Consider the following 22,787-nt stretch of genomic DNA (forward strand, 5'->3'; position numbering starts at 1 on the left):
TCAGCTGTTTTATTTAATTTTTATTTATTTGATTTTTTTTCACTCAATGTCCACCCTCCCTATTTTAAGGGAAATCACTCTTACATACGAAGGACAATTTCGTTGTTGATGAGGACGAAGCTACGGAAGTTAGTGGTTGTGGTCTAAGGAACAAGAATATTTTCGCAACACGGCATTTAAGTTTGTTGATGTTACCTTTTACGTAATAAAACTGATCAAAGATTAATGTAAAGAGTAAATTATATATTAAGTTCGATTTTATCTTCTGATTAGCTGTGTTATATCTACTTGAATGTAGTGTAATAGACTTCGACTGCTTTGATCAAGTCATTTCATTTTTCTTGGACTACTCGTGAATAAGTAGAAAAATGTCCAAATGTTGTATAGCATATGCTGTTAAAATCAATTAAGAAACAATTATAAAGGTTTAAATAGGTTATTCCGGATTCGATGCAATGATAAGCAAATGCAATGTTTGAGAATGTTACATATGTGCATAACGGAAGGCGTTAAGGAATGGACATGAACTGGAATGTTCGTTTCTTGATGGGTCACTTTGTTATGGGAATGAAGAAAATTTGTTTCTTACTGCATTAAAACTATATAAAATAAAACTTTAAGACGATATGTTGAAAAAAAAAGTTTTATTTTGAATTTACAGAAGTGATACTGAATGTTTTAAATTTTTTTTTTGAAGGTGGCAGCGTCACTCAGTAGTCCCACAGCCTCTGTATACCCATAATATAATAATGCAGTCACTTAAACACATAAAACAGCAAATGAGGTCGTTGTCGAAAATCACCCATGTTCTGATATCCACTCAGTCCATCTGTCAAAATATTCGAAAGCAAGTTTACATTTCAAGTTCAAAGGACATATATCAAAACCTTGCTCTAGAAGACTGGCTGTATGAAAATGCAGACCTTGCAAACACTGACTACCTTCTAATGTGGCGGAATGAACCAGCTATTGTTATAGGACGGCACCAGAATCCATGGTTGGAATGTAATGTGATTGAAGCAGAAAGAAAGAGCATACCAGTAGTGCGAAGAAAAAGCGGAGGAGGGACAGTTTTCCACGATCAAGGTAACAATTAAAAATCTTTCCTTCATTGTGGAGTCAAGCTATGGGAAGAAGATATAAAAGATACAAACAGTATACTCTTCAATTTCAGACATGCAGTCAAGTTAAAGGGTGATAACACTGAACAGCCCTATTTTGTCTGTGACAGTTGTAAATATTTTCCTCCTTGAAAACTAGGTAACCTCTTGTTTTAGGTAATCTTAACTTGTCATACCTCATGAGAAGAGGCCGCTACAATCGTAAGAAAAATCTGGAGGAGGTTGTACAGGCATTGGTGTCTCGATGGGATTTGAATCTCAAAATCAGCAACCGAGATGATATTCTTTTAGATGGCATTTACAAGGTATGCTTCATTTACTTAAGTTTATATCATAACATGCTTGCATCCACAAATTTCAAACTGAATTATGCTTTGATTCTGGCAAGTTTCAATTTTGAAGAGTGTTGCACATGCACATTAAAGAGAAACAAAGGTAAATTATGATAAAATGTCATTAAGACAATATTTTCCCTCAGAATAATTTTTGGATTATCACTCACATCAATTTTTGGAATATCACTCTTGTAGTTGAGAAGCTTACATATTCATGAGGGATGAAGAAATCAAATAAGGATAAAAAATATAGTTGCAACTATAACATGTCTGTGTTTGTTGCATCTGTCATCCTAAAAGTGTTTAGATTTGTTATCTGTTACAAAGGAAATATAAAAAACATAAATAAGAATTGTATGTATGAACTTTGAGAGATTCATAGTTTCTCCATCAATAATACTGTAAGTTATCAAACATCTTATTATAAAGTTGGCATTTTTTCAATGCTTTGTTTTCCCACATTTGCCACCAGGCCCTTTCTTAGCCCCTGCAAGGCCTGAGATATATGGCATGTGTGGGGCCCTTGAGGGAGTGATTGCCACAGTCTTAATCAAAAGCGCATAGCCCCTGATGATAACCAAAAGCGCAGGGCCCTAGGTAGATGCCTCGTCTGCCTGCCCCTAAGCACAGGCCTGTTTGCCACTGTCTACTGGCTTCTGATGTTGAACACTTTGCAGGTGTCAGGAACAGCTTCAAAGTTGGGAGGTGACCGAACCTACCACCACTTCACACTGTTGTTTGATGTGGACAAGGATATTCTGTGCAGTATTCTTCAGAGTTCATTGGTTGGTAATCTTTAGTTTTATGTATATCAATTCACATGTATAATTATGCTGAGAAATAAAATAGGATCTATTTACAACATGTCCTTACCACCTATACCTAAATATTTTCAGTATTTGGCAGATAGGTCAATATGATTACATTTGATTGTCTTTACAAGGTTTGAATGAAAACAAATCACAAAGAATCTTGGTATAAAACGGTTACAAACATTTTAATTCACAGTGTTTATATAGGATATGAAATTTCCATATTCCCACATATTTTCAAGTCAGATTTATTGTAATTAAAGGCATTTTTCTTTGCATAAAAGAAATAATGTTATGAACTAAGTCAGATGCATTAACAGTATGGTTCATAATGAGACATGGTAATGAAATGAACATTGTGCAGATTGGGGTTGACTGTAAAGCAACAAGGAGTATCCCATCACTGGTGAAAAATTTAAAAGAAGAGGCTCCAGACATCTCCTTTGATAACCTGGTTTGTGTTGTAGGGGAAGAATTTTTGAAAGAAGACAAAGAGAAGGTAAAATTATATTCTTTGATTTATCTCTAAGGATAGGCTTTTTAATGATTGCATGAGGGGTTAGTTTATTCTGAGTATTTTGAAATTTTACACACACATACTCGTAAATGGTGTGTGTAAAAAGAGATAAAAGATTTTGGTAGGAAATGAAAACAAGTAGGATTAAAATTTTTTAATCAGTTTATCTAAAAGTCATCATATGTGAACAGGTTTCATTTCCTTATCTTTATTTTTAGGTACTGCGCACAGTCGACCCAACTGATGAAAATAAATTTCCTGGTGTGGCAAAAATTGAGCATCATCTCAAGAGCTGGGAATGGGTGTATGGAAAAACTCCACCATTTACTATATCTAGAACTTTTGTGAACGTGTTCAAACATGTTGAGTCAGATGCACACTTTTCACTCAGAATAAACCTAACAATTAGCAAAGGAAGAATTGACAAAATAGACTGCAAACTAAGCAAGGAATACCACAGACAGCAAAAAGTAGTAGATTTGCCACTTCGATTGCTGCAGTTTGTGAACTTAGTTGGGCATCCTGTTGAGAAACAAGAAATTGAAAGACTCTGGGAAGCATCTAGGCAAAAAATAATGGACTTACAAGGTGAAGAAGACTATGCTATTTTGGTATGGGGGTTAAGCTGCCTGGTGCAGTGTATCCCAGGAATATCAGTATTACCTCTGAGGTCACAGCAGAGTGAAATAGATCAGCATATACTGAAAAGCAAAAACGTAAACACTGTTGCTTGATTAGTTCAAAGATTGGTAAAATGTTCCATAATTCATATTGCTGTGACAGTGAAAGTGAATCTACTTCTGAATAAATAGTGGCTTTATCATTTTGTTTTTTCTATTTGTCCCTCTTTTCATATTATTTGCATTTTAATTTGTTCATTTCATGAGCTTTTCATTTACAATCGTTTTTTTCTTTGATTGCTATAAACATTTATTGACTGAAAACAAACAGACTGTGTAATCTATAATATTGTTAGGAATGTGAAGTTTTATGGCATCGGAGTTTTACTGATCTAATTTTCTTTGAGTTTATTTTCAGTGATTTATTTTCTTGCGCAGCATTTATTAGTGTCTAATAAAACCAGTCTTACATATCACTTAGACTCAAAGGTATTCATGCTTTAGCAGCATCCTAAAGAAGTAATGTTCTAGAGATTTCTGACATGTAAAATGTATATGTAAATAAGATTCTATATGTATTGAAGGCAGATTCACTGTTGTGTATGTACACATCACAATGGAACATGCCTATTGGCTTTGCACCCAGAACGTGACTTCCTTGCAACTTTTGAAAAGAGCAGAAAAAGGGTGAGCAGATTTTGATGACAAATCAGTATATATGCAGATCTGTTTAGAAATGGCAATTTTTTTTATTATATTATGTACCGCTAGGAACATAACTATCAGCATTTCTAACAGCTGGAGAAGAATGTCAAATTCTATAATTTTTCTCTCTATATTAGCTTTTATATGCTGCTAATGAAGTGTTTCTGGCGACAATCTCGAGGAACAAAATGGGATTTTATCGTCATCTTTTCGGTAAATTTTATTCAACAAGCGAAAACCATACTTCTAACCATTTTTTCGTTACTGTCCAATAAAAGGGGTGTGGTAAATAGTTATATTGCATCGAACGTATTTCCATTTTTGTAAACAGGTCACAGTCACGATCAAGAGCTGGCGTGTCTGACTTCTTTAAAGGTCCTTGAATGACGCATTGCAAACCATTTCAGACTCCACCCTACATGATATCAGCCAGGCAAAATCATCTTTGCTCATGAAACAAACTACTCCTTCATTGCCTCTCCAAGTTTGTCCTTGTTTTTGGATACCCAGCGCTCAAACGATAGCAGCGACTTCTGGATTTTCCGCGTGGTCTTTATGTCACGTGACTCAAGCCCTGTCTGATAAAACTCAAACATGGCGGCGATGTCCGAGGCGCCGACAAACCCAAAAGATTCGTAATCTTTCACTTGAATCTGAAATAGAAGAAGGCATGTAGAAGATTCGATAGCAAGATTCAACAAGTGCAGCTAGGTCATCTTAAGGGGTAGTACACTGCAACACTAGGCTACGCGTCTACCCCGATAACGAACAAAGCACAGACAAAATAGATGGATCCGCTGTTTCAAAACAATAAATTTATGTAAGATCTGCAGCATGAGAATGAAGTTCTGAACCTTAGGGCAGGTGAACTTGCGGTCACTGAAGTGCTTGTTGAGAACATCCGTGATTTGCCGCACGCTCAGCTTGTCCGCAGTCAGGGCCAGGTCGCGGCACAGGTAGGCGCTGGGCCTCAGCAAAATGTTTACAACACACGCTGCCACGTCGACTACGGACATGCAGTCCATCAGCTGGTCTTCCATGGGCAGTGCTAGGACAGAATTATGTCACTACCCTCGGACCATTGCTAATTTAAAAACCAGCGTTGTTCATAACTCAGTCCACATAATATATTCACTTTTCTAACACATTCTTTCACTTTTTTCGTCTATTGACTAGTCAGACTGCTCGTCTTCCTCTGCATATTTCCGCTACACTTAATCCTTATTGTTTGTACCTTGATCTTTCTGTTTGTCTTTTATTACTTGTCTGCATGTTATTTATGGTTGTTTCTCCTTCCGTCCTTTATCTGCTGTCCATGTCTCTTTTTTGCCTCAAGCGCTGAGAGCATGCTCTTCATGTTCATGATCATGCGCTATGTAAATCACAGGTTTATTATTTGTAAAAAAAATAATGATACTCTTAATTATTCTTTAGTCTTTTTTAAAAAAAAGGGAGATTATTTTGATGTTATGCGTGTGACGCCCAGTACGTGTAATTGGTCTTCTACGTGCGTCCCTCCGACTGATAGTGACGTCACAACTGCCTGGCCACCGCTCTTACAACGGAACATTTAGTACATGGTTGGGAAAGATTCCACCCAACAGACAGGGATAAGGAGTACGTGCAGTGCTGGCAACCCTATAATAGTTATTCTTCTACTCTTGTAGTCATTCTTCGCTAACTGCTTCCATCTGGCCCGAAAAGTACCTTCAGCTCCCTCCGCTGAATCGAATCCATTCTTTCCTGCCGGTCGGTGAAGTACTGCCTTTAAAACAAAAGCTTCGAAATCTATTTTATATGTCAATCGTGAGTGAGAAAAGTGCTTAAACATTATGATAGAAGATGACATTTTGACCAGTCCTCCATACACAACTACCCGTCATTACCCATCTCCTCTCCATCTACCTACATCCCAACCCCCTCACTCTCGTCCTATATGCAGTTCCTTACTCACCTATAGCATAGACGCCTGGGGAGACCTTGTGAGGTCTGAAGACGGTCAAAAAGTTTTCATATAAAAATGGCAGCCGCAGAGCTGTGTACGGAAGATCTGAAAAACAATAATTTTCACAATAGTGATGTGAAATATGTTTTGCTTACAAAGCACATACATGACTCGACTGCATGGTTAAGGGCTGATGTCAATGACTTCTAATAGAAGTCGGTGGCTGCTATGTAAACCGACAAAATAGTCTTCGTTAAAAATGCATTATTCATATGTACTCCATAAAGGAACAAAATTAGAACAACACAAAGAGGATGGGAGGTGTTTCGAATCACATCTGAAGGTATATTATATTTTAAAGTACGTGTATTTACTTGTTTCCACAACGGCTTTTTCTATCGATGCTTTGGCATCCATGTGACCACAGGCTCTCCCGATAATTTCTTTCGGACTTTCGGAAGAACAAAATACGAAGTGCGCGACTCCAGCATGCACTGCTGCCTCCACAGCATTCTTACCCTAAAGACGAGCAATAAATAAATAAAAGATTAAACAGAATTCAGATGTTTGAATCATTAGCCCATTGGTTGATATTTGTGATACCGAAAAGAATCGTCATATTTTTTCAAGCATTGTGACATATATTGTAACTAAAATATAACTATTGTGACATCAATCAATCAGTCAATCAATCAATCAATCAATCAATCAGTTGACTTTATAAAATGCGTATGCTCTTGCTTTATTTGTGATGGAGACAACAGGCATTCTGTACAATCTACTGGTCCAGAAAGTTGATTGTGACGCTTAACAAATTTTTAAAAATGTTTCTATGTCTGTTTGATAAGCTGGGTTCCCATAAAGTGAGTTTTCGACTTTGATTTCATCACTTTAGAAACGCACATACCTGTCGAGTTTCCTTGTCTGTGTTCATGTGCTCCCAGTAGTGTGTAGTCAGAAAAACCGCGTGAGCCCCCGACATTACTCGCTCGAGACTGTGCGGGTCATTGAGGTCAGCAGTCACTATAATTGCACCTGGAAGTCAAAGAATAGATTATACTGTCATTAGTGATAACAATAGTAACAAGCCATCCTATTTCAAAATTCACATAAACAAGAAAAGAGTACAAACATGATAACATTCGGAACAGCAATAAAAACAAAACAAACAGCTCATGGACTTTGCCATAATGAATCAATAAAACTTACAACCTAGCATAACCCAACAATAAATTTTAAATTCGTTTAAAAAAAAAAATTAAACCATTGGAAACAGTGTGTTTGTTTGTTTGTTTGTTTTTTGTTTTTGTTTTTTTGTTGTTGTTTCATTTTTTGAGACCACGCAGAAAAAGAAGGCACCATAAAACAGTAAACAACATAGGAAGCAACCCTCATTTTAACACTTCTGACACCTTCCCTTCTTGCCTTCTTCCATCCTCCATTCCCTCATATTCCCATTTCTCTACAAGGAAAAACTACCTTCAGGTAGAAGCACCTTCCCTTCTAAAAGCAAAAACCAAAAAAGTCCAAATTTTAGATTTATTTAAAATATGCAGGTTTCTAACATAATGTTGCAGTCGTGGATATACTCATCAAGATAGCCACTTGCCATGTTCAGCCAGGTGACGAGCAGCGTTCGCCGTCGGCGTTCTGGTGACGGCCTTGACTTGAAAGCGTCTGTCGCGTAGCAACGCCATGGCAACAGCCCCGCCCACAAGTCCCGTTGCCCCGAACACGAGCACAGGCATGGGATCATCGTACCTGGCATCCAGACTGGCGCCGCATCCCATCCTGGCAAAGTCCGGTTATCACATGCACGCTCTTCTGCAGAATGTCAGACGGACTGGCAAGAAACTAGTGGAAAGTGAGGACAGGAACACGTCCAGGATAATTACCTAATGGCTTCTTAAATCTATTTATAATTACAAATTAAAAATCAGGTCATTTTGTACCTGCGAAATTAATGTTGACCTTTGATTTGGAATTGTTTTGATAATCTTGACGAAAAGAATGTAAATTATGATTTTACAGCACGCACTTCCATTAGAAGCAAGGAGTTGCAGTTTATTCTCTTTATTAGCATGTGTGAATAGACAGGTGTCGCTGTAGACGTCGTCAGAGACTTGCATGCAGTCAGAATGAAGGTAATGGTTGTATTGAGAATGCAGCTCCTCAATAAGCTTTTGTACGCACGGCCACGGGGCAGAGCGGCGTCTTTCTGTACACGTACGGGCCTTGCGGCAGAATTCTTTCACGCAGGCCACCCCTTGTATTGCATTGTAAGTTCAATTGGTCCAGTTTGTGTCCCATCGTGGCTTCATTTGAAATCTTCAGCTGACTAGGACGCACCCACACACACACAAACTACCCCCTCTCCATATAATGGTGAACCAGCATAACTTCTCTTTAGCTGGGATCAGTCGGAGGATGAATACATAAATAACTAGTCTTCAGCTAGTATCAAAGGATGAATGAATAAGTGAAAAAACACACATACAGGTGGAATCGATGCGATCTAGATAAAACATAGTAAATCAAAGCACCTACACTTACCTACGATTTAGTAAATATTATCCTTATATTCTAACTTTGGAGGACGTTAATAACCTAGTCCCACTTGCTCACAGATGTGTCCGACTAAAATAGTACAAACGTCACCTACCCCAACCTGAAGTCCACATGCGGGATTGCCAGAACAGTCGAAAGATCGCCGCTCACCTGTATATCTTTATTACACCCAACACCAATCACATTTCTGGGTTTGGGATGTCGACAACACTTTTAAACTCTGTTCTGAAACTCAGAAACAGTCCGGTTTCCTGTGAACCCGTCTCTTTAAAGATCTTGGGCACAGACTACGTGCCTAGCATTTCGTCAAGTGCTCTCGTCTGCGTCAGTAGACTCGCAAGCGGTGCAGTGTGTCAAGACGACGTACCTGCTCGACGAATGGAATGTCTTGTGCGACTTTAGAGCAGATGAACTTTGACAGCGCGGGACAGTAAAAAAGCGGCGTGTGCTGCTAGAAACGCTGATGTCATCATTAAGTTTACTAATCATTGCTTCATTGACCTTTCTGTCTCTCTTTATGGTGGGGAGGGTGGCGGGAGGTAAATGGTGAAGGGGATGTGGGTGTGAGCGTTGTGGAGGTGCTGACTTATTTTGTGATCGTATGAATGTTTAAGGTTGAATACTATAAAATGCTGGTAAAGTTGTGGGGTTTTTTAATGCTGAGTGATGTGTGAACAGTTCTGACTGAAGAAAAAAGGTGTTTTGTATTGCACTGAATTATATTATTTTAGGTGTATAATTGCAGGGTGTGATTTCTCAGAAAGCAAAAATCAAGAGCGAGTGCGCACTCATCACGCAGGCACACACAAGCTCACGTAAAAATTCCTTCTTTCCTACTTTTGACTCAATTTCTGTCCTAGAAATGAGAACAAGTAACAAATTGTCGTACAGATGAAATAAATTGTTATACCAGGTATGTGAGCTTCCCACTAACGTGATTCTTTTAAGCGAGTATGACTGCTCTCTCCATCATTGTTGTTTCACGCCTTTAAGTCTCTCTCTCTCACACACACACAAAGTACACCTGCATTCACATACACTACATCAGAGAGACTCCACTGGACCAGAACTCTTACAGAAATAAGGACCAAATACAAAATAAATAATATATATCACAAAAGTCACTGATATTTTAAAACAATTTTTAACCCGCCAGGTTAGTTAAAGTTTTAATAACGTTGACGAAGATTTGTGCAGTTGCGAAAAAATATTGTCTAGCACCAGAGGAATAACACACCTTTATTCTCTCTGACCCGCGTAACACTGTGTCAGATAAATACAGACATAAATAAAGACAACACTGTCATGCCGTGCAAACCCAGACAGGGTGGACATTAGTTAGTCCTTTGTAGAAAAAATATGCGACTTGCAGCTGCAGTCGGGGGTGCATCCCGTTGCCCATCGCTGCTAAAGAAAGCAGAATGACGCAATGTTCCGATGCATCCTGGGAAGTGACGCAGCTTTTAATAGAAATGTTCCGCTAAACTACATTTTAAAAGATTCTTCACAATTCTGTCTCGTCACCAACCTAATACAGTTGAAATGTTTGAGGTTAGTTCCACAAAGAGCAAAAACAGTCCCAGTCACAATGCTTTTCAGATTCCGATGGCTTCCCAAGCTCTTCTTTCAAATTATCTTCCTTGTTGCGATTTGTCAAAATCGGTAACGGAAGCTCTTCCGGTTTCGACGATGGTGGGGCTAGATACACATTGACGGCAGAGACCATGACATAGACGATGCAAGCCAGCGCCATCAACAACCACAGCGGTCGAAGTCGTAGAAACCAGGACTGCTTTGCTGTAATTTGAGAGAGAGAGAGAAAAAAAAAAGAAGAGAATGTCACAATTACATCGAGGACCTCTCGGACTTCATTTGGAGATAACATAGACTTTTAGTTTGCAGGGGCAATGATCTCATTTATGATCCATCGTCTGCTTTCTAAATTTTTTCTCTCCCTCTTCCATTATAATTACAGTGTTTAAAAAGCGCCCACTCTTGCAACAGCAACCAAAGGTGCACACAAGCAAGCACTCATGCATGTTTGCAGAGCATGTACTGTATTCCTGGTCAGTGGATTTGCTGGTCACCAGTGTTTTCTTGTATCATTGTAGACAGTAGACACAGCGATTGCTGTAACATCTTGTGAAACGTGAAAGGATATGCTTAAAATATCGAGAATGGGTATGCTTAAAATATCGAGAATGTTTTAGTGTACCTGTCAACAGGCCGCCTTCTTTCTCATCGGGCATCAGGTGGTCGCCCGAAGATTCTAGGGCCTCAAAAAAAGAACTGGTATCTTCGTGTTGACCAGTTTCGGGGCGATGATCAGATAGTTCGCTTCTAGTTTCTGTGGGGTTCCATGGATAATGTGCTGATGACTTGGTAAAGGTATACTTGCAAGGATCAGATAGTTGGCTTCTAAGTTCTGTGGGGTTCCATGGAGAATGTGCTGATGACTTGGTAAAGGTATACTTGCAAGGATCAGATAGTTGGCTTCTAGTTTCTGTAGGGTTCCATGGAGAATGTGCTGATGACTTGGTAAAGATACCACGTTTTTCTGAAAAGGCGATGTATTTTTTAACCTCATCACTGAGCATCATGTATCATACCATTGCGTATACCAGACATGCTCACGCTTTGTTAGGTCAAGAAAAATTATTGTTAGCTTTGGTTGAACTAAATCAATAATTATTTACCCTAGCTGGTGATCAAAAGGGGATCACCTCCACATTGACAGGTAAAACTATTTGGGAAGGTCTTCCACGAGTCCATTAATATGATGTTTGAGCCGATCTACCCGTCTAGGGTAAGGTAACAAATTAGGTAATGACCCGAGTACCACCCCAAAGGCGGTATTTACGAGGGTAAGTCGTTGTCAAGGGCAACCGTCTTGTCTCCGTAGTTCGGAAGCGATGTCCAGACTTTGCGGACCTTGGGACCATATTCATAAAGCCGTGGCAATGATCCCCTGAGGTAAAGTAACATAAAGCAATATCCGCGGGGTCTACACAGTTGCTTTCTCCCTTTTGTGCCCTAAACAACGACTTACCTTCGCTTCGTGAATACGGATCTCGGGTAGATACAGGTAGGAAGTCACAGACATAGGAAGAAAAAAACATTCTGAGGTAAACTTTACTGTTCACGCGCAGGATGGAGACAGAATTCTTGGCGACAAGGAAGCCGTCGGTTGATGCTTGTGGTGTGGGAGGCTGTGCACTCCTTTGCCGCGCTTCCTGACATCGCCAGAAAAGCAGAACGTTGTTGTAGTTGTTCCACTGATGGTAAACCTCCTGCTTCCTTGTCTGCCGCTCCATCCTCTCTTGCTCCATGTCCTCCAGCTCCCCCAACTCTTGATCCCTTGCGTCGCACGAACAGCTGCCACTGGCCGACTGCAACCCTGAGCATTCACCTGTCTCGATCATCCTCTGCGAAGCATAAAGTTGCGTTCACTGCACCTTGGGAATTGTGAGTCTAAATGTAGGGTACATGTCCATGCGTCCTCCAAACTGAAACATCTGTAAGTGCTTGATTGGAACAGTGACGTCATGTTTACATCTACTTTACAGCAGTTACTTCGTGCTTACACTTGCTTTAAAGGAGTTACGTCCTGATTACACTAACAATGCAAATTCAGTTCGTGCTGACATTTGCTGAAAATGCAGATTAGATCGTGAACGATTTCTGTACTACTTAGTTTACCATTTACACATTTTGTTTTTACTTTACTGCTCAGTGTATAAAACAGTTAATCGAGATATCTTAATGATCTATCAGCGAAAAATTACAGGTCAAAAAATCTTATCTCTCCGAATAACCCTCTTAAGAGTCAAGTGAGGAAAGAAAATGAACACACACACAGAGAGACTATTTCGAGATAGTCGTAGTGACAAGAAACAAGATTCTGGTGACCTATTAGTACTGGCAGAGTACATTATAAACTAGAGATGGCAAAGAATTTCCGCTTAGCTGAAAAGTTGCAGACCGCCATGCCGCCATTTTATCACTGCATTTTAGTGCTATACTTCAAACGACCTGTAATGAGTAATCAAGTTATCATCAAAGGGTTTTTCATACACAAAGAAACACCGAAAAGAAAAAAAGCCTACATAAAGTCAACTTTTTACCTTTCGGATCATTTCGGTCCATGTGAAGATCGGGGGCTCCCGAGACTTTGTGCACCCACCGATCAGCCTGCCTGCGGTTGAAGGGCCAGCGAGTTACGGTTCTTTGAATTGTGTCCCTTAGTTATCGTCGTATGGTATGTCGGAGCAGGTCAATGCATACCCCTCAAAAATGTTCTCTTCCCCCCAAAAAAAAATCTGGTCAGTCAGAAAATGTTGCTCTTTTACTCAGGAAGACACAAGTGACAACTGTTTCTGTCATCTTTCCCACTCTCCTAAAATGTTCTGACACGTTGATCCAGATCTATTTCAAATGTCTTCTGAGCAGCTTACATCAACATAGATTAATGACGTGTTAAAATGATGTCACGCCATCTTGCTTGATACAGAGATAAATCATCACAGATATAAATCATCTGCAGATATCGAGCTTTCGTTGAACTCTTTCTGACCACATCTCTTCCGTAAACATTACTACTTACAACCTTTCCCATAATGCTTGTCCTTTTTCACACCCTTTCTTTTGCAATATCAAGTTACTCTCAGTTCTTGTTCTTGTTATTTGGTTCATCTTTGTGTTTTGTGTAGTTGATTTTATTCTTCGTTTAGTACTTTTTTTATTCTTTTATAACTCATGTTTTTTGTTTGTGTTCCTGTCCCTCGTATGCTGTCCATGTTTCGTTCTTGTCCTTAAGCAATGAGAACATGCTCCTTAGGAGTGTGAGTATGCGCTTTACACATTTTGCATTTTTTATTATTATTATTTTTCTTATTATTATTATTATTATTTTTATTTTTTTATTTTTTTACAGTTTTTATTTGTTGCATATTGTGAATGTAAATGTATTATCGTTTAATGTATAGTGTTATTCTTTCTTCTTATTTCTTCTCTTACATTCTTAATGAAAAGCAGATAAATGTGATTAAAGCTTTAACATTCCAGAATGATGCCTTCGCCCATTTTCTAATACGCACGCTTCATTCGTGAATTGATTCGTTTAAAGACCAACTAGAGCGGTTTGCGTTGTTTCCAGATATCAGTATATATAGGTGATATAAAGCTAACCTGTTTCAGCGTCCTAAACTCATCCGTTAATTAATTATCCGCTACGATTCGCACCTGAAATCAACTAGCACTGATAAAAGTCTACGGCGTCATGTTGGTACACTATTCACAACATTGCCTGCAGTCAACACCAATCATAGGGAGCGAGAGTGAGCGACAGTTTGGAATATTCGGACTCTGACAGTCTGAATTTCTCGTTTTTTCTGAAAAACTGCTTTAGCACGAGAAATACAGACTTTCAACGTCAGAATATCCCGAACTGTCGTTCTGATTGGTGTTGAAAGCTGGAAATGTTGCCAGTGGTGTACCAACTAGACGAAGTACACTGTTAGTAACACCAAATGTTCGTTTCACTGCTAATTTGTTAAAGTTTACAATCTAAACGGAGTGTTTGTCTACAGCACTTGAGAAGGAAAGATGCATTCTCTCAAGACCATATATGCTAAGAGCGTTCATAGAATGCTTACATGTACCCTTTCACTCCCATGCACGCTTCAAGCATTTTGATGTTTATTTTCATTTTAGAAGCTGTCTTTGCAATAAACCCTCCCCCCCAAAAAAACCTACAGTTTTTTATTTCTCAGTACAATATGGATTAACAGATGAAAGAATGTAACTACTGAGAGCAGTGCTGAAAAAGGAGACTTCCGCTAACTCGAAAAGTTTAAATTAAAATTTGTCATTTCCTTAATTCAAACTTTGTCAACCACCTTCATGTTGATGGTTCTTCATCGGCTCACTATCTCACTCACAGAAACAAGCGTAAGATGATTTTTATTCACGTTTTGTAGTCCGTTGCACAGTAAAAAATGTCCGTGTTCTTCGTGGGTGATTGAGAAGCAAAGCTGACAGCACCTGGAAGAAAAATGAAATGTGGGTTTCTGAAAAATTCTATTTCAATGGTATAACTGTTCCCAACCTTATATTTAAAGACCGAGATCTAAGTTCGCTGTTTATGGAGAAAGATACAGGAGTAAGGTGTGCGGATGAATAGGTTTATAGACGGTTAAGTAACAAGACAAATAAAGCGACACTTCTAAAGCTGAAATAGCACGAACTTGTATTACTGGACTGCTGGCAGACGATTTTTTCCCAGTTAACTACTAAAACGAGGCATGCTACTACAAAGCTTCCGGTTTATTCACATTCTGTGTTTAGGCTCGCCGAGACTAACAGTGGAGAACTTCGCAAGAAGCTAAGTGTTGGTCTTGGCAGACAGACAGCAATCCACCTATACACGTCCATGGTTATAGGTATCAGCATGTAAATAGCATGTAGGAAAGGGAGACCAATCCTACTTACTACACGCATTCTTGGCAGAACTTGGGACAGGCGGCTTGGCCCAGCTCGTCCTCGCAAGGATTTTTGCTGTACTTGCTTAGGAAGTCTTGACAACTCAAATTGCGAAGATGGTCTGCGCAACCTGCACAGAACACAGCTGTATGTCCAGTTCATCTCTGTATGTGTAAGCCTACAAACTAGAGGACAGGTCGAGCTTTCCTACGATTCTTACGATTTGGGGATATTGGATTGATCACAGGAAAAAGTCAATGACGTATCTACAGTTATTACTGAAATATTTTACCGACAAATCAGTTTTATGAGCGCAACTATGCTTTGAAACGTGGGTAGCACCTTGAGAAAGATGGTGCTACAAAGGTGGTCTGAAAAATTCTAATTGGCAGGTGGTATTCAGAATCTAGAACTTGCCGTCGTTTTTTCCTGATGAAATATACAGTTTTGAGCAGTTTGCGTGTTGCTTTCCTGTAAGTTTAAAATATTTATGTAAACTGATAAAAGATATTAGCAAAGTGCTTGTACAGACATCTTAGCACAAAGCTGCCGACGACATATCGCTGCACGAACACTGGAGAGACATGGCAGGGAGGAAGAACTTATGATGATTATCAAAGGGAGAAAAACGAAGAGAAACTTACAGAGCCCGCAGGATTTCCGACACACCTTCTGGACGTAAGCATTCGAGCAAATGTGTGGATAATTGCATACAGCGGGATCCTGTACATCATCTTTGCACTCATGTGGACTTGGGGATATGAAAGCAGTCGATGAGGTCGTCGAAGGTGCGCTCACCGTGGTTGGGGACTGGAAGGTTTCTGGTGATGAAGGTGCTACCAAAGACGTTTCAAATAAAATTTGTTGGCAATGCTGTGATAGTAGACAAAATATTTTTGTCGTCGTCGTCCTCCTCCTCATAATCAATTAATTATATGTGCTATTTAGAAAAAAACCTAGAACAGTGATGCCCAACCTTTTTGGGCCTGCGGGCCATATCCATTTCGGACAGCCGTGTCGCGGGCCACTTCACCGCAAAAATACAAAAAAGAAAAACAAAATAGAGCCGATAACATTTTTTTTTATTAAAAACAAGTTATACTTACTATTAATTATGTAGTAATTAGTGGAATATTTCAAGTTGTTTTCCCGAAACCAACTTCTGAATGTCCGGCTGCATCGTAGAGACACCAAGTCAGAGAACTGAATCGAAATGTTCGTCCATCGAAAAAAAGATTGGGAAACGCCCCTACGTAGGGATAAATACTTCTTCTTCCCTTTTTTCGGTTTTTTTTTCGGTTTTTTTTTTTTACTAACATGCCGACTTCCTGCACTGTGGGCAGAAGTTTCGCGGGCCGGATGGCACCGCATCGCGGGCCGGATATGGCCCGCGGGCCGTAGGTTGGGCATCCCTGACCTAGAATGATTAAAAGCTTTTTTTGAAATTTACGTGAGTTGCAAATAGCGTTTTAATCTCCTTTTCGTCTATGTTAAGGATTCATTTCTTTGCTTGTAGATGTGTGTATATACAATGGTCAGTTTGCCTGTAAAAATCAGGAGTAACTTTTTATGTCTGCGAAGGACTTACAAACGCCCAAACAACCTGTCGCCGGATTGAGAGTGACGTACGTTCTATCCGAGTGCAGATATTGCAGGTCGAAGGGCAGAGCGACACGGAGTAGGGGTCGCCGCAGAAATTATATAGGTCGTCGCAGGTCAGGCGGTTGACAATCTTGTCAAAGCAGTCACCGTCAGTGGTGGAGTGTGTAGAAATTACAACTGACTCCACTGTCGACCCTGGAACTGATGAGATGGGATAATACAAGGGCTTAGATTTGTGCTTTGTCTGAATATGTCTGCACTGTATGTTTGATATTACTTTAGGATTTCTTTGCACTTGCCGTTATGGTTTCTACTTTTGCTTATTTGTGCTCAAAGCTGGCATATATGTTCAAGTATATGTAGATTGGTTTTCATGTCGAGTTTTTATATTTGTATAGGCCGATCAACCAGTTGCGAATGACACTCGTCAACGCTTCTACCTCGCACCTTATTGCTTCATTGACTCTTTGCCTTAGTTTTTTTATCAATTATTTTTACATTCCCACCCCGAGTATAAATATATATATAGAACAAAAGAACATGCATAGTTCAGTGGAAACAAGATTTTGAATCCTGTGTGATTTAGCAAACCGCTAGTAGAAGGTTCTTACTGAAAATCAACCTAAAACCCTCTGCTCACCGCAAAAACCGCATTTGCGTGGACAAACTCTATGAGCATAGGTGTTGTTGCAGAAGTTTGGCATTTCCTCGCACGTCATGCCCAAGCCCACGTGGTCCTGGCAGTCGTCCTCCACGACTGGCAAAGCAACGACTGTGTTTTCTGTGACATGAAAAGCATAGAACAAGCGGGAAAGTCTTCCAGAACTTATGGTTAACGTCTTCTGCGAGCGTAATCTGCCCTTGTTTCATCCAAGTTTTATTTCAGATTTCTGCGATTTCATCGCTCATACTAGCCTGTTGTACTTTGAACCTATGAATGTTATCTAGTAAGTAACTTGCAGAAAAAAGTGACAAAGGAATTATAAAAATTCTCCTGACCTTGCCAGCCATAGAAGAAGAGAATAGAACAGGGAAGCACAATAGCCAGCAGCGATGTTGCCATGGATACAAAAAACTTAATATTAGATTCCTTGCGTTATAAAGTTACAAACTGGATCCTGTCCAGCCCACCGTTGTCCGTCCCGTAAAGACTAATTCCACTTTGACAAAAACTACCTTTCTGAACTGATTCACTCATTTATGTAGATAATGTCTTCCTTGTTCAGAGTCTTACCCTGATAAGCCCTGACATCAATGACATCTCTTTTCAGTTAAAAAAAACAAACCATTGCGTGCAAGGTGAAGATAAGACTGTTGGCTACATTTTGTTATCCCTGTGATACATGGTCGTCCAGATTTTCCAAATACTTTTCATCCCAATTAAAAGTTCAATCGATTCTTACTTAAAAATGTCTAGCAAGTGTATTAATGTCCATTTACAACATGCTATAAATAATCTCAATTAAAAAATATGGTAAAGCTATTCTTTCTTGCCAAGAACGAACAACACATTTTCCTATCCTTTAGAGTAGCTCCATATGAGCAAAGTATCTCATTCATACATCACAAGAAGTAGACAACAAACGTGATATATCTAAACACATTTACATTTCATATATTTCATCTTCTGGCTAAACGCCAGTGCTATGCAAAAATAATAACTACACTTTTTGTAATACTTTCAATTAAACCCCTCCAAAATTTTATTTCTTGTTATTTTTCTTTGATGTGCATATTAAAACTTTTGAAAAATGTAAAAACTTTTAAAGTTTTAACTTATGGTAACCTGACGCATTAGTATTATCTGATCGTTAATTTAAAAAATAAAGACAAATTGAAAGGGATCGTTTGACTTTGCCGATCACAGATGAAGAGCATACAGTTTGACAATGACATGGCCAGTGCTAATGTCACTGACACTAAATATTTGTCAGTACACAATAAGGTCTTTGATGGTTCCATTTGGTCTGAAACTATGGTTTATCTAACTTGTGCATTTATTTATAGAAGTCATGGTGTTCAGGTCTGTAACTGATAAGCTCTGACTGGATTGTCAGCTGAAGATAAGACTGTGTGCCTACATTTTGTTAACCTTTGCTCTCGACGTGAAGACATTTTACATAGTAAGAAGTAATGGTTAGCGTACGTGTATGTGGCGCGCACACACACACACACATGCACGCACGCACGCACGCACACATGTATATTTTCAAGTTCCCATTAAAGTCTTAGTCTTCGATCCTCGCCCACATTTTTCGAACACTTTATTCCTGTATTATTTCAGCTTCTTTGAAGAGATTTATATTATCTTTCTTTCCTGCAGAGACAGTAATGTTATTTTATAAATAATGCATGGACAGAGCGTTTTATGAAAAGAAAGTTATTTAAAAACCTGTTGAGGGGACACATATTGAGAACATCTGGCCATCTTGCCAAATATGCTGCATGACCATCGTGTAAGACTGTGACAGATGTAAGACACATTTTCTACAATGTGTCCGGTTAAGAAAGTCTTTAACTGCGAGGAGGAGGAGGAAGAGGAGGAAGGGAATACAGTTTACTTCTGTCAAATAACCGAATTTAAAAAATGCACCAGATTATTTGTTGTCACTTATTTATACCAATCATTGCTGTGTTTTTTAAATCCAGGACATAAATGATTGTTTGTCGGTCCAGCGTTGAATGTGCCGTAAGATACAGCTTAGAAAGAGATGAGCTCAAGGAAATCCTTAAAATACTTAGTCCACATATTTTATTATATCAACTTTTCTTATGGAAAGTTCACGGTAGGAGCTGATGCCGAGGACCCAGTTGATGTGCCGTACTTATGTCAAACGAATTAAGGAGTCGTCATGCAGCCAGCCCTTTACGTGGACGTGCAAAAGCCACAGAATTTCTTGCAGGCGACTGACCCCAGAGGGTCTTCGCATAGAGAGGTCACATTCTTTGATAGTTCCTCCAGCTGCTCACAGGTGACGCCCTCGCGAACACGATCTTCACAGCCTGCAGGTCAAACACACACACACACACGTGTAAGAGAATTGTTAATATTCTTTTCCTAGCTATCCGTAATTATACGTAACTATGTTGACTTTTGTACTTTTGAGCGATCTATCAACCAATCCATTAATTCATCCATGTTTCGTTTGTCGCAATAAACAGTTAATGTCAGATGTAAACAAACGTCAGTGACATTCATTTATAATTTTTTTTATATTTATTTTTTTTTTTTTTTACTGAAACTCCTATTTCCAGCGGTGGGAAACCACGGTCGACATTCATTAACCCTTGTTGTACTCACAAAAGCCGCACGTCTTGGGACAGAGCAGATTGGCATATGTGTCCGTGCAGAAGTGTGGGATCGAGGTGCACAAGTTGTCCTCTAACCTGTCCTCGCAGCTGCCGTCGGCGAAGGAGGTGGTTGAGAAGTGTGTTGTAACGTGGCTTGTCGTCCTCGTCGTGCTAGGTACTGTTGTTGTTGCTGTTGCCTGTGTTCTAGCTACAGAATATAAAACAAAAACTACAGCCACAACAAAATGTGATCAAGTTGGAAAATGTGGACATTTTTAAAAGACTAGTGAGGTACATTTTTTGTTTTGTGTTTTTGGTAATGATCGGGTTAAACAATGCAAGACGCTATATTTCTTCTAGGTGACTAGCTTCCGCTCTCGGTATAAAATTATCATGTACTAAAAGAGGTCAACATTACAGAGATCATGAATAAATTTTAATTGTGAACGCCTCAGCCAATGAAAGAGATGGGAACACATGTTAATTAGGTATACCGTGACGTCAATGGTGGGGATAAAGAGAGGAAGAGGGATATTCGCCTAGGTTTAGGGAAATAGTTCCCATTATAGTACTGACAGGAAGAAAAGGTAGGTATGTATGAAGAAAAAAAAGAGATTGAATGAATAAATAAATAGCTACAAATAAATAAATAGTTATGCACTCACGAATGCAGTGTCCACACATGTGGGGACATATGAGAGACGACAGGTGGGAATTGTGGCATAAATCTCGTGCGCAAACGCTACCGTCTGGCAGATTGCAGTCTCCTGTAAGTACAAAGCTCAATCGTCAGTGTTGTCCATAGGAATGGGAATCCCATGGGAATCCCATGGGAAACGTCCCATGGGATGGGATGGGATGGGACAGCACACATTTGTATTTCCCATGGTAGTCGATACTTGATATTGCAAAATAAATTTACTGTTATTTCATTCATCAAGGATTTAAATCTTTCCTCTGAATCATCTATTGTATGTGAAGTAGCAGGAATTATAGAACAAAAGCCGAAAAGTGGTTTTCAGTGTTGTCCATAGGATTGTTAATACCATGGGAATCCCATGGGAAACATCCCGTGGGATGGGACGGGATGGGACAGGCATAAATTGCCATGGGATGGGATGGGACGGGATAGAAAAATATGTCCCATGGACAACCCTGTCAATCGTTCAGTGTCCTTTCGTAGTGACTAACTGACAAAGACACTCCATTGATTACAATTTAGCAGAGGGATGAGGAGGAGAACAAAGTGACACGGAGGTGGGAATGGCGGGAGTCCATGCATTCCTTCAACCCTCCCATATAAACATCTGTTTTAAATGGTCTGAAAAAAATCATTTTAAAAAGAGTAATTTTTTTGTGTCTTCCTTTTAAAGTTTTTTTTGGTTGTTTTTCTCTGCCATAGATTTTGCACGCAGTTGAGCACTGTAATTAGTTCTTTCTGTGCCGTTAAATAAATGCACATTCTTCTATAATAAAACGTTACATTTATAAAAGTTTTACCCAAACGCATTGTTCATACGTAGAGAGCTATATAACAAATGAAATTAATGGGGTTAATTAATATTACAAAAAAAAAAAAAAAAATCGGTTTTCTCGCCGGCAAAAGTATTTCGTATTTCAAATATAGATACATCTTTCTTTCAGCCCGCGCGCACACGCATGTCCTGAACCTGCACTTTACTACTAATGTCTTTGCTTTAACCAAGTATATAAATATACAGGTTGAGAAAATATTACATCAGACACTATGATACAAGAATAGCATGTGAATACATCTCGGTACTACCAGTAAAAAAGACAATGGTTCGTCGAATATGGAGGAACATAGAGTGCGCGTTCTCACCGTGACATCTTGCAAACAGGAGTACTGCCACTAACAGTACTGTCATCAACGTTCTCGTCATCTTTCAGAGCTGTGGCCACTGCAAAAGAATTAAAAAAAGAGTTTCGTTGTGACTGTCAGCAGTCTACCAATTTCTTGCTGATCAAAAGATCAAATGGCACTGTATTTTCTTTTGTTTTTTTTGCAACTAAAATTTTTTTTAAAAGCCAAACAGTACCTGACTTTTATCAGTCACAGCACACCGACGCAAGACACGAGGTTAGATGATTCTTATCTTCTTTCGCAGATTTTTATGTCCCCAGAACATGTCGTTTGAAAAACAAGGGCAACGACGAAAGATGTGCCAGTGACAGTTCCTTTCAGACATGAGGCAAGGGTGTGGCGAAAAGTTATCGGAGTAGCCCCCATCTTTCTTTTAAACAATGATGAACTTTTCACCATAGATTCAAATTCCACTTACCACTTGGCCAGCGTGGAACCTTGCACAACGACACAAGCACACAGGAGAAAATAAATGTATTGTTGTGTTTCTCTAGCCAAACTTCCTTAAAAGGATTCCTTCTGGATCGGTTTCTTGTTGAATATGTGACCTTTGTGTAATATTTACATATTTGACACATATTTGTACCGTGGTAAGAAGGCACTTAAAGACGAACCCGAGACAAACGTCAAATTAAGTTCGAAAGTTTCACCTTACCGAAATGTAGCGCCGACACTGAGTACCAAAATACTTTGTGAAAATACTTGAGATTGACCTAAACTCTACTGACATCATTGAAGGCCAAAACAGAGAAGTTATGACTATGTATGGATGTAATGGATGTATGTTTACGTTGTCAAGCCCTCAGCCAATGAGAGAACTGGAATCATACGTTAATTAGGCGTGTCTATGTACAATTGTGACGTCAGGAGTTTGATCTCTTTCTGTGCATGGTGAAGTTTGTAAGC

At 39.2% G+C, this 22,787-nt stretch overlaps 5 protein-coding genes across 10 annotated transcripts; 1 reads left to right on the forward strand and 4 right to left on the reverse strand.

Moving 5' to 3' along the window:
• Nucleotides 1-60: 60 nt before the first annotated feature.
• On the forward strand, nucleotides 61-3,613 carry LOC112561704 (lipoyltransferase 1, mitochondrial-like). The gene is made up of 6 exons (XM_025234321.1): nucleotides 61-180; nucleotides 698-1,086; nucleotides 1,278-1,426; nucleotides 2,134-2,241; nucleotides 2,633-2,767; nucleotides 3,004-3,613. Exons 2-6 carry the CDS (start codon nucleotides 750-752, stop codon nucleotides 3,517-3,519), a joined length of 1,245 nt encoding a protein of 414 aa, XP_025090106.1. The 5' UTR covers nucleotides 61-180; nucleotides 698-749; the 3' UTR covers nucleotides 3,520-3,613.
• Nucleotides 3,614-4,020: 407 nt separating this feature from the next.
• Nucleotides 4,021-9,076, reverse strand: LOC112561706 (nmrA-like family domain-containing protein 1). Of its 2 annotated transcripts, XM_025234329.1 has the most exons (7): nucleotides 8,718-9,076; nucleotides 7,665-7,909; nucleotides 6,963-7,090; nucleotides 6,430-6,574; nucleotides 6,065-6,160; nucleotides 4,965-5,158; nucleotides 4,021-4,763 (listed from the first exon to the last, which is right to left on the reverse strand). In XM_025234329.1, exons 2-7 carry the CDS (start codon nucleotides 7,843-7,845, stop codon nucleotides 4,572-4,574), a joined length of 936 nt encoding a protein of 311 aa, XP_025090114.1. In that variant the 5' UTR covers nucleotides 7,846-7,909; nucleotides 8,718-9,076; the 3' UTR covers nucleotides 4,021-4,571. The 2 variants fall into 2 exon arrangements, with proteins under 2 accessions (XP_025090114.1, XP_025090113.1); XM_025234328.1 differs by lacking the exon at nucleotides 8,718-9,076 and having other exon boundaries at nucleotides 7,665-8,703.
• A 703-nt stretch (nucleotides 9,077-9,779) lies between these two features.
• LOC112563201 lies at nucleotides 9,780-13,081 on the reverse strand. 4 transcript variants are annotated; one of them, XM_025237000.1, is made up of 4 exons: nucleotides 12,748-13,081; nucleotides 11,760-12,020; nucleotides 10,839-11,180; nucleotides 9,780-10,420 (listed from the first exon to the last, which is right to left on the reverse strand). In XM_025237000.1, the coding sequence occupies exons 1-4, from the start codon at nucleotides 12,767-12,769 to the stop codon at nucleotides 10,176-10,178; spliced, it is 870 nt and encodes a 289-aa protein (XP_025092785.1). In that variant the 5' UTR covers nucleotides 12,770-13,081; the 3' UTR covers nucleotides 9,780-10,175. The 4 variants fall into 4 exon arrangements, with proteins under 4 accessions (XP_025092785.1, XP_025092782.1, XP_025092784.1 ...); XM_025236997.1 differs by having other exon boundaries at nucleotides 11,760-12,048; nucleotides 12,748-13,079; XM_025236999.1 differs by having other exon boundaries at nucleotides 11,760-12,129; nucleotides 12,748-13,079.
• A 1,486-nt stretch (nucleotides 13,082-14,567) lies between these two features.
• On the reverse strand, nucleotides 14,568-17,933 carry LOC112562286. Its single transcript, XM_025235436.1, has 6 exons — nucleotides 17,705-17,933; nucleotides 17,346-17,486; nucleotides 16,733-16,906; nucleotides 15,748-15,939; nucleotides 15,113-15,233; nucleotides 14,568-14,665 (listed from the first exon to the last, which is right to left on the reverse strand). Coding segments are annotated over exons 1-6 (693 nt in total). The 5' UTR covers nucleotides 17,769-17,933; the 3' UTR covers nucleotides 14,568-14,664.
• Nucleotides 17,934-19,434: 1,501 nt separating this feature from the next.
• LOC112563278 lies at nucleotides 19,435-22,440 on the reverse strand. Of its 2 annotated transcripts, none has more exons than XM_025237122.1 (5): nucleotides 22,300-22,440; nucleotides 21,840-21,918; nucleotides 20,662-20,763; nucleotides 20,007-20,204; nucleotides 19,435-19,708 (listed from the first exon to the last, which is right to left on the reverse strand). In XM_025237122.1, the coding sequence occupies exons 2-5, from the start codon at nucleotides 21,898-21,900 to the stop codon at nucleotides 19,572-19,574; spliced, it is 498 nt and encodes a 165-aa protein (XP_025092907.1). In that variant the 5' UTR covers nucleotides 21,901-21,918; nucleotides 22,300-22,440; the 3' UTR covers nucleotides 19,435-19,571. The 2 variants fall into 2 exon arrangements, with proteins under 2 accessions (XP_025092907.1, XP_025092906.1); XM_025237121.1 differs by lacking the exon at nucleotides 22,300-22,440 and adding an exon at nucleotides 22,057-22,179.
• Nucleotides 22,441-22,787: the final 347 nt, after the last annotated feature.

The sequence above is a fragment of the Pomacea canaliculata genome, linkage group LG4 (genome assembly GCF_003073045.1).
Source record: "Pomacea canaliculata isolate SZHN2017 linkage group LG4, ASM307304v1, whole genome shotgun sequence".
NCBI lineage: Eukaryota > Metazoa > Mollusca > Gastropoda > Architaenioglossa > Ampullariidae > Pomacea > Pomacea canaliculata.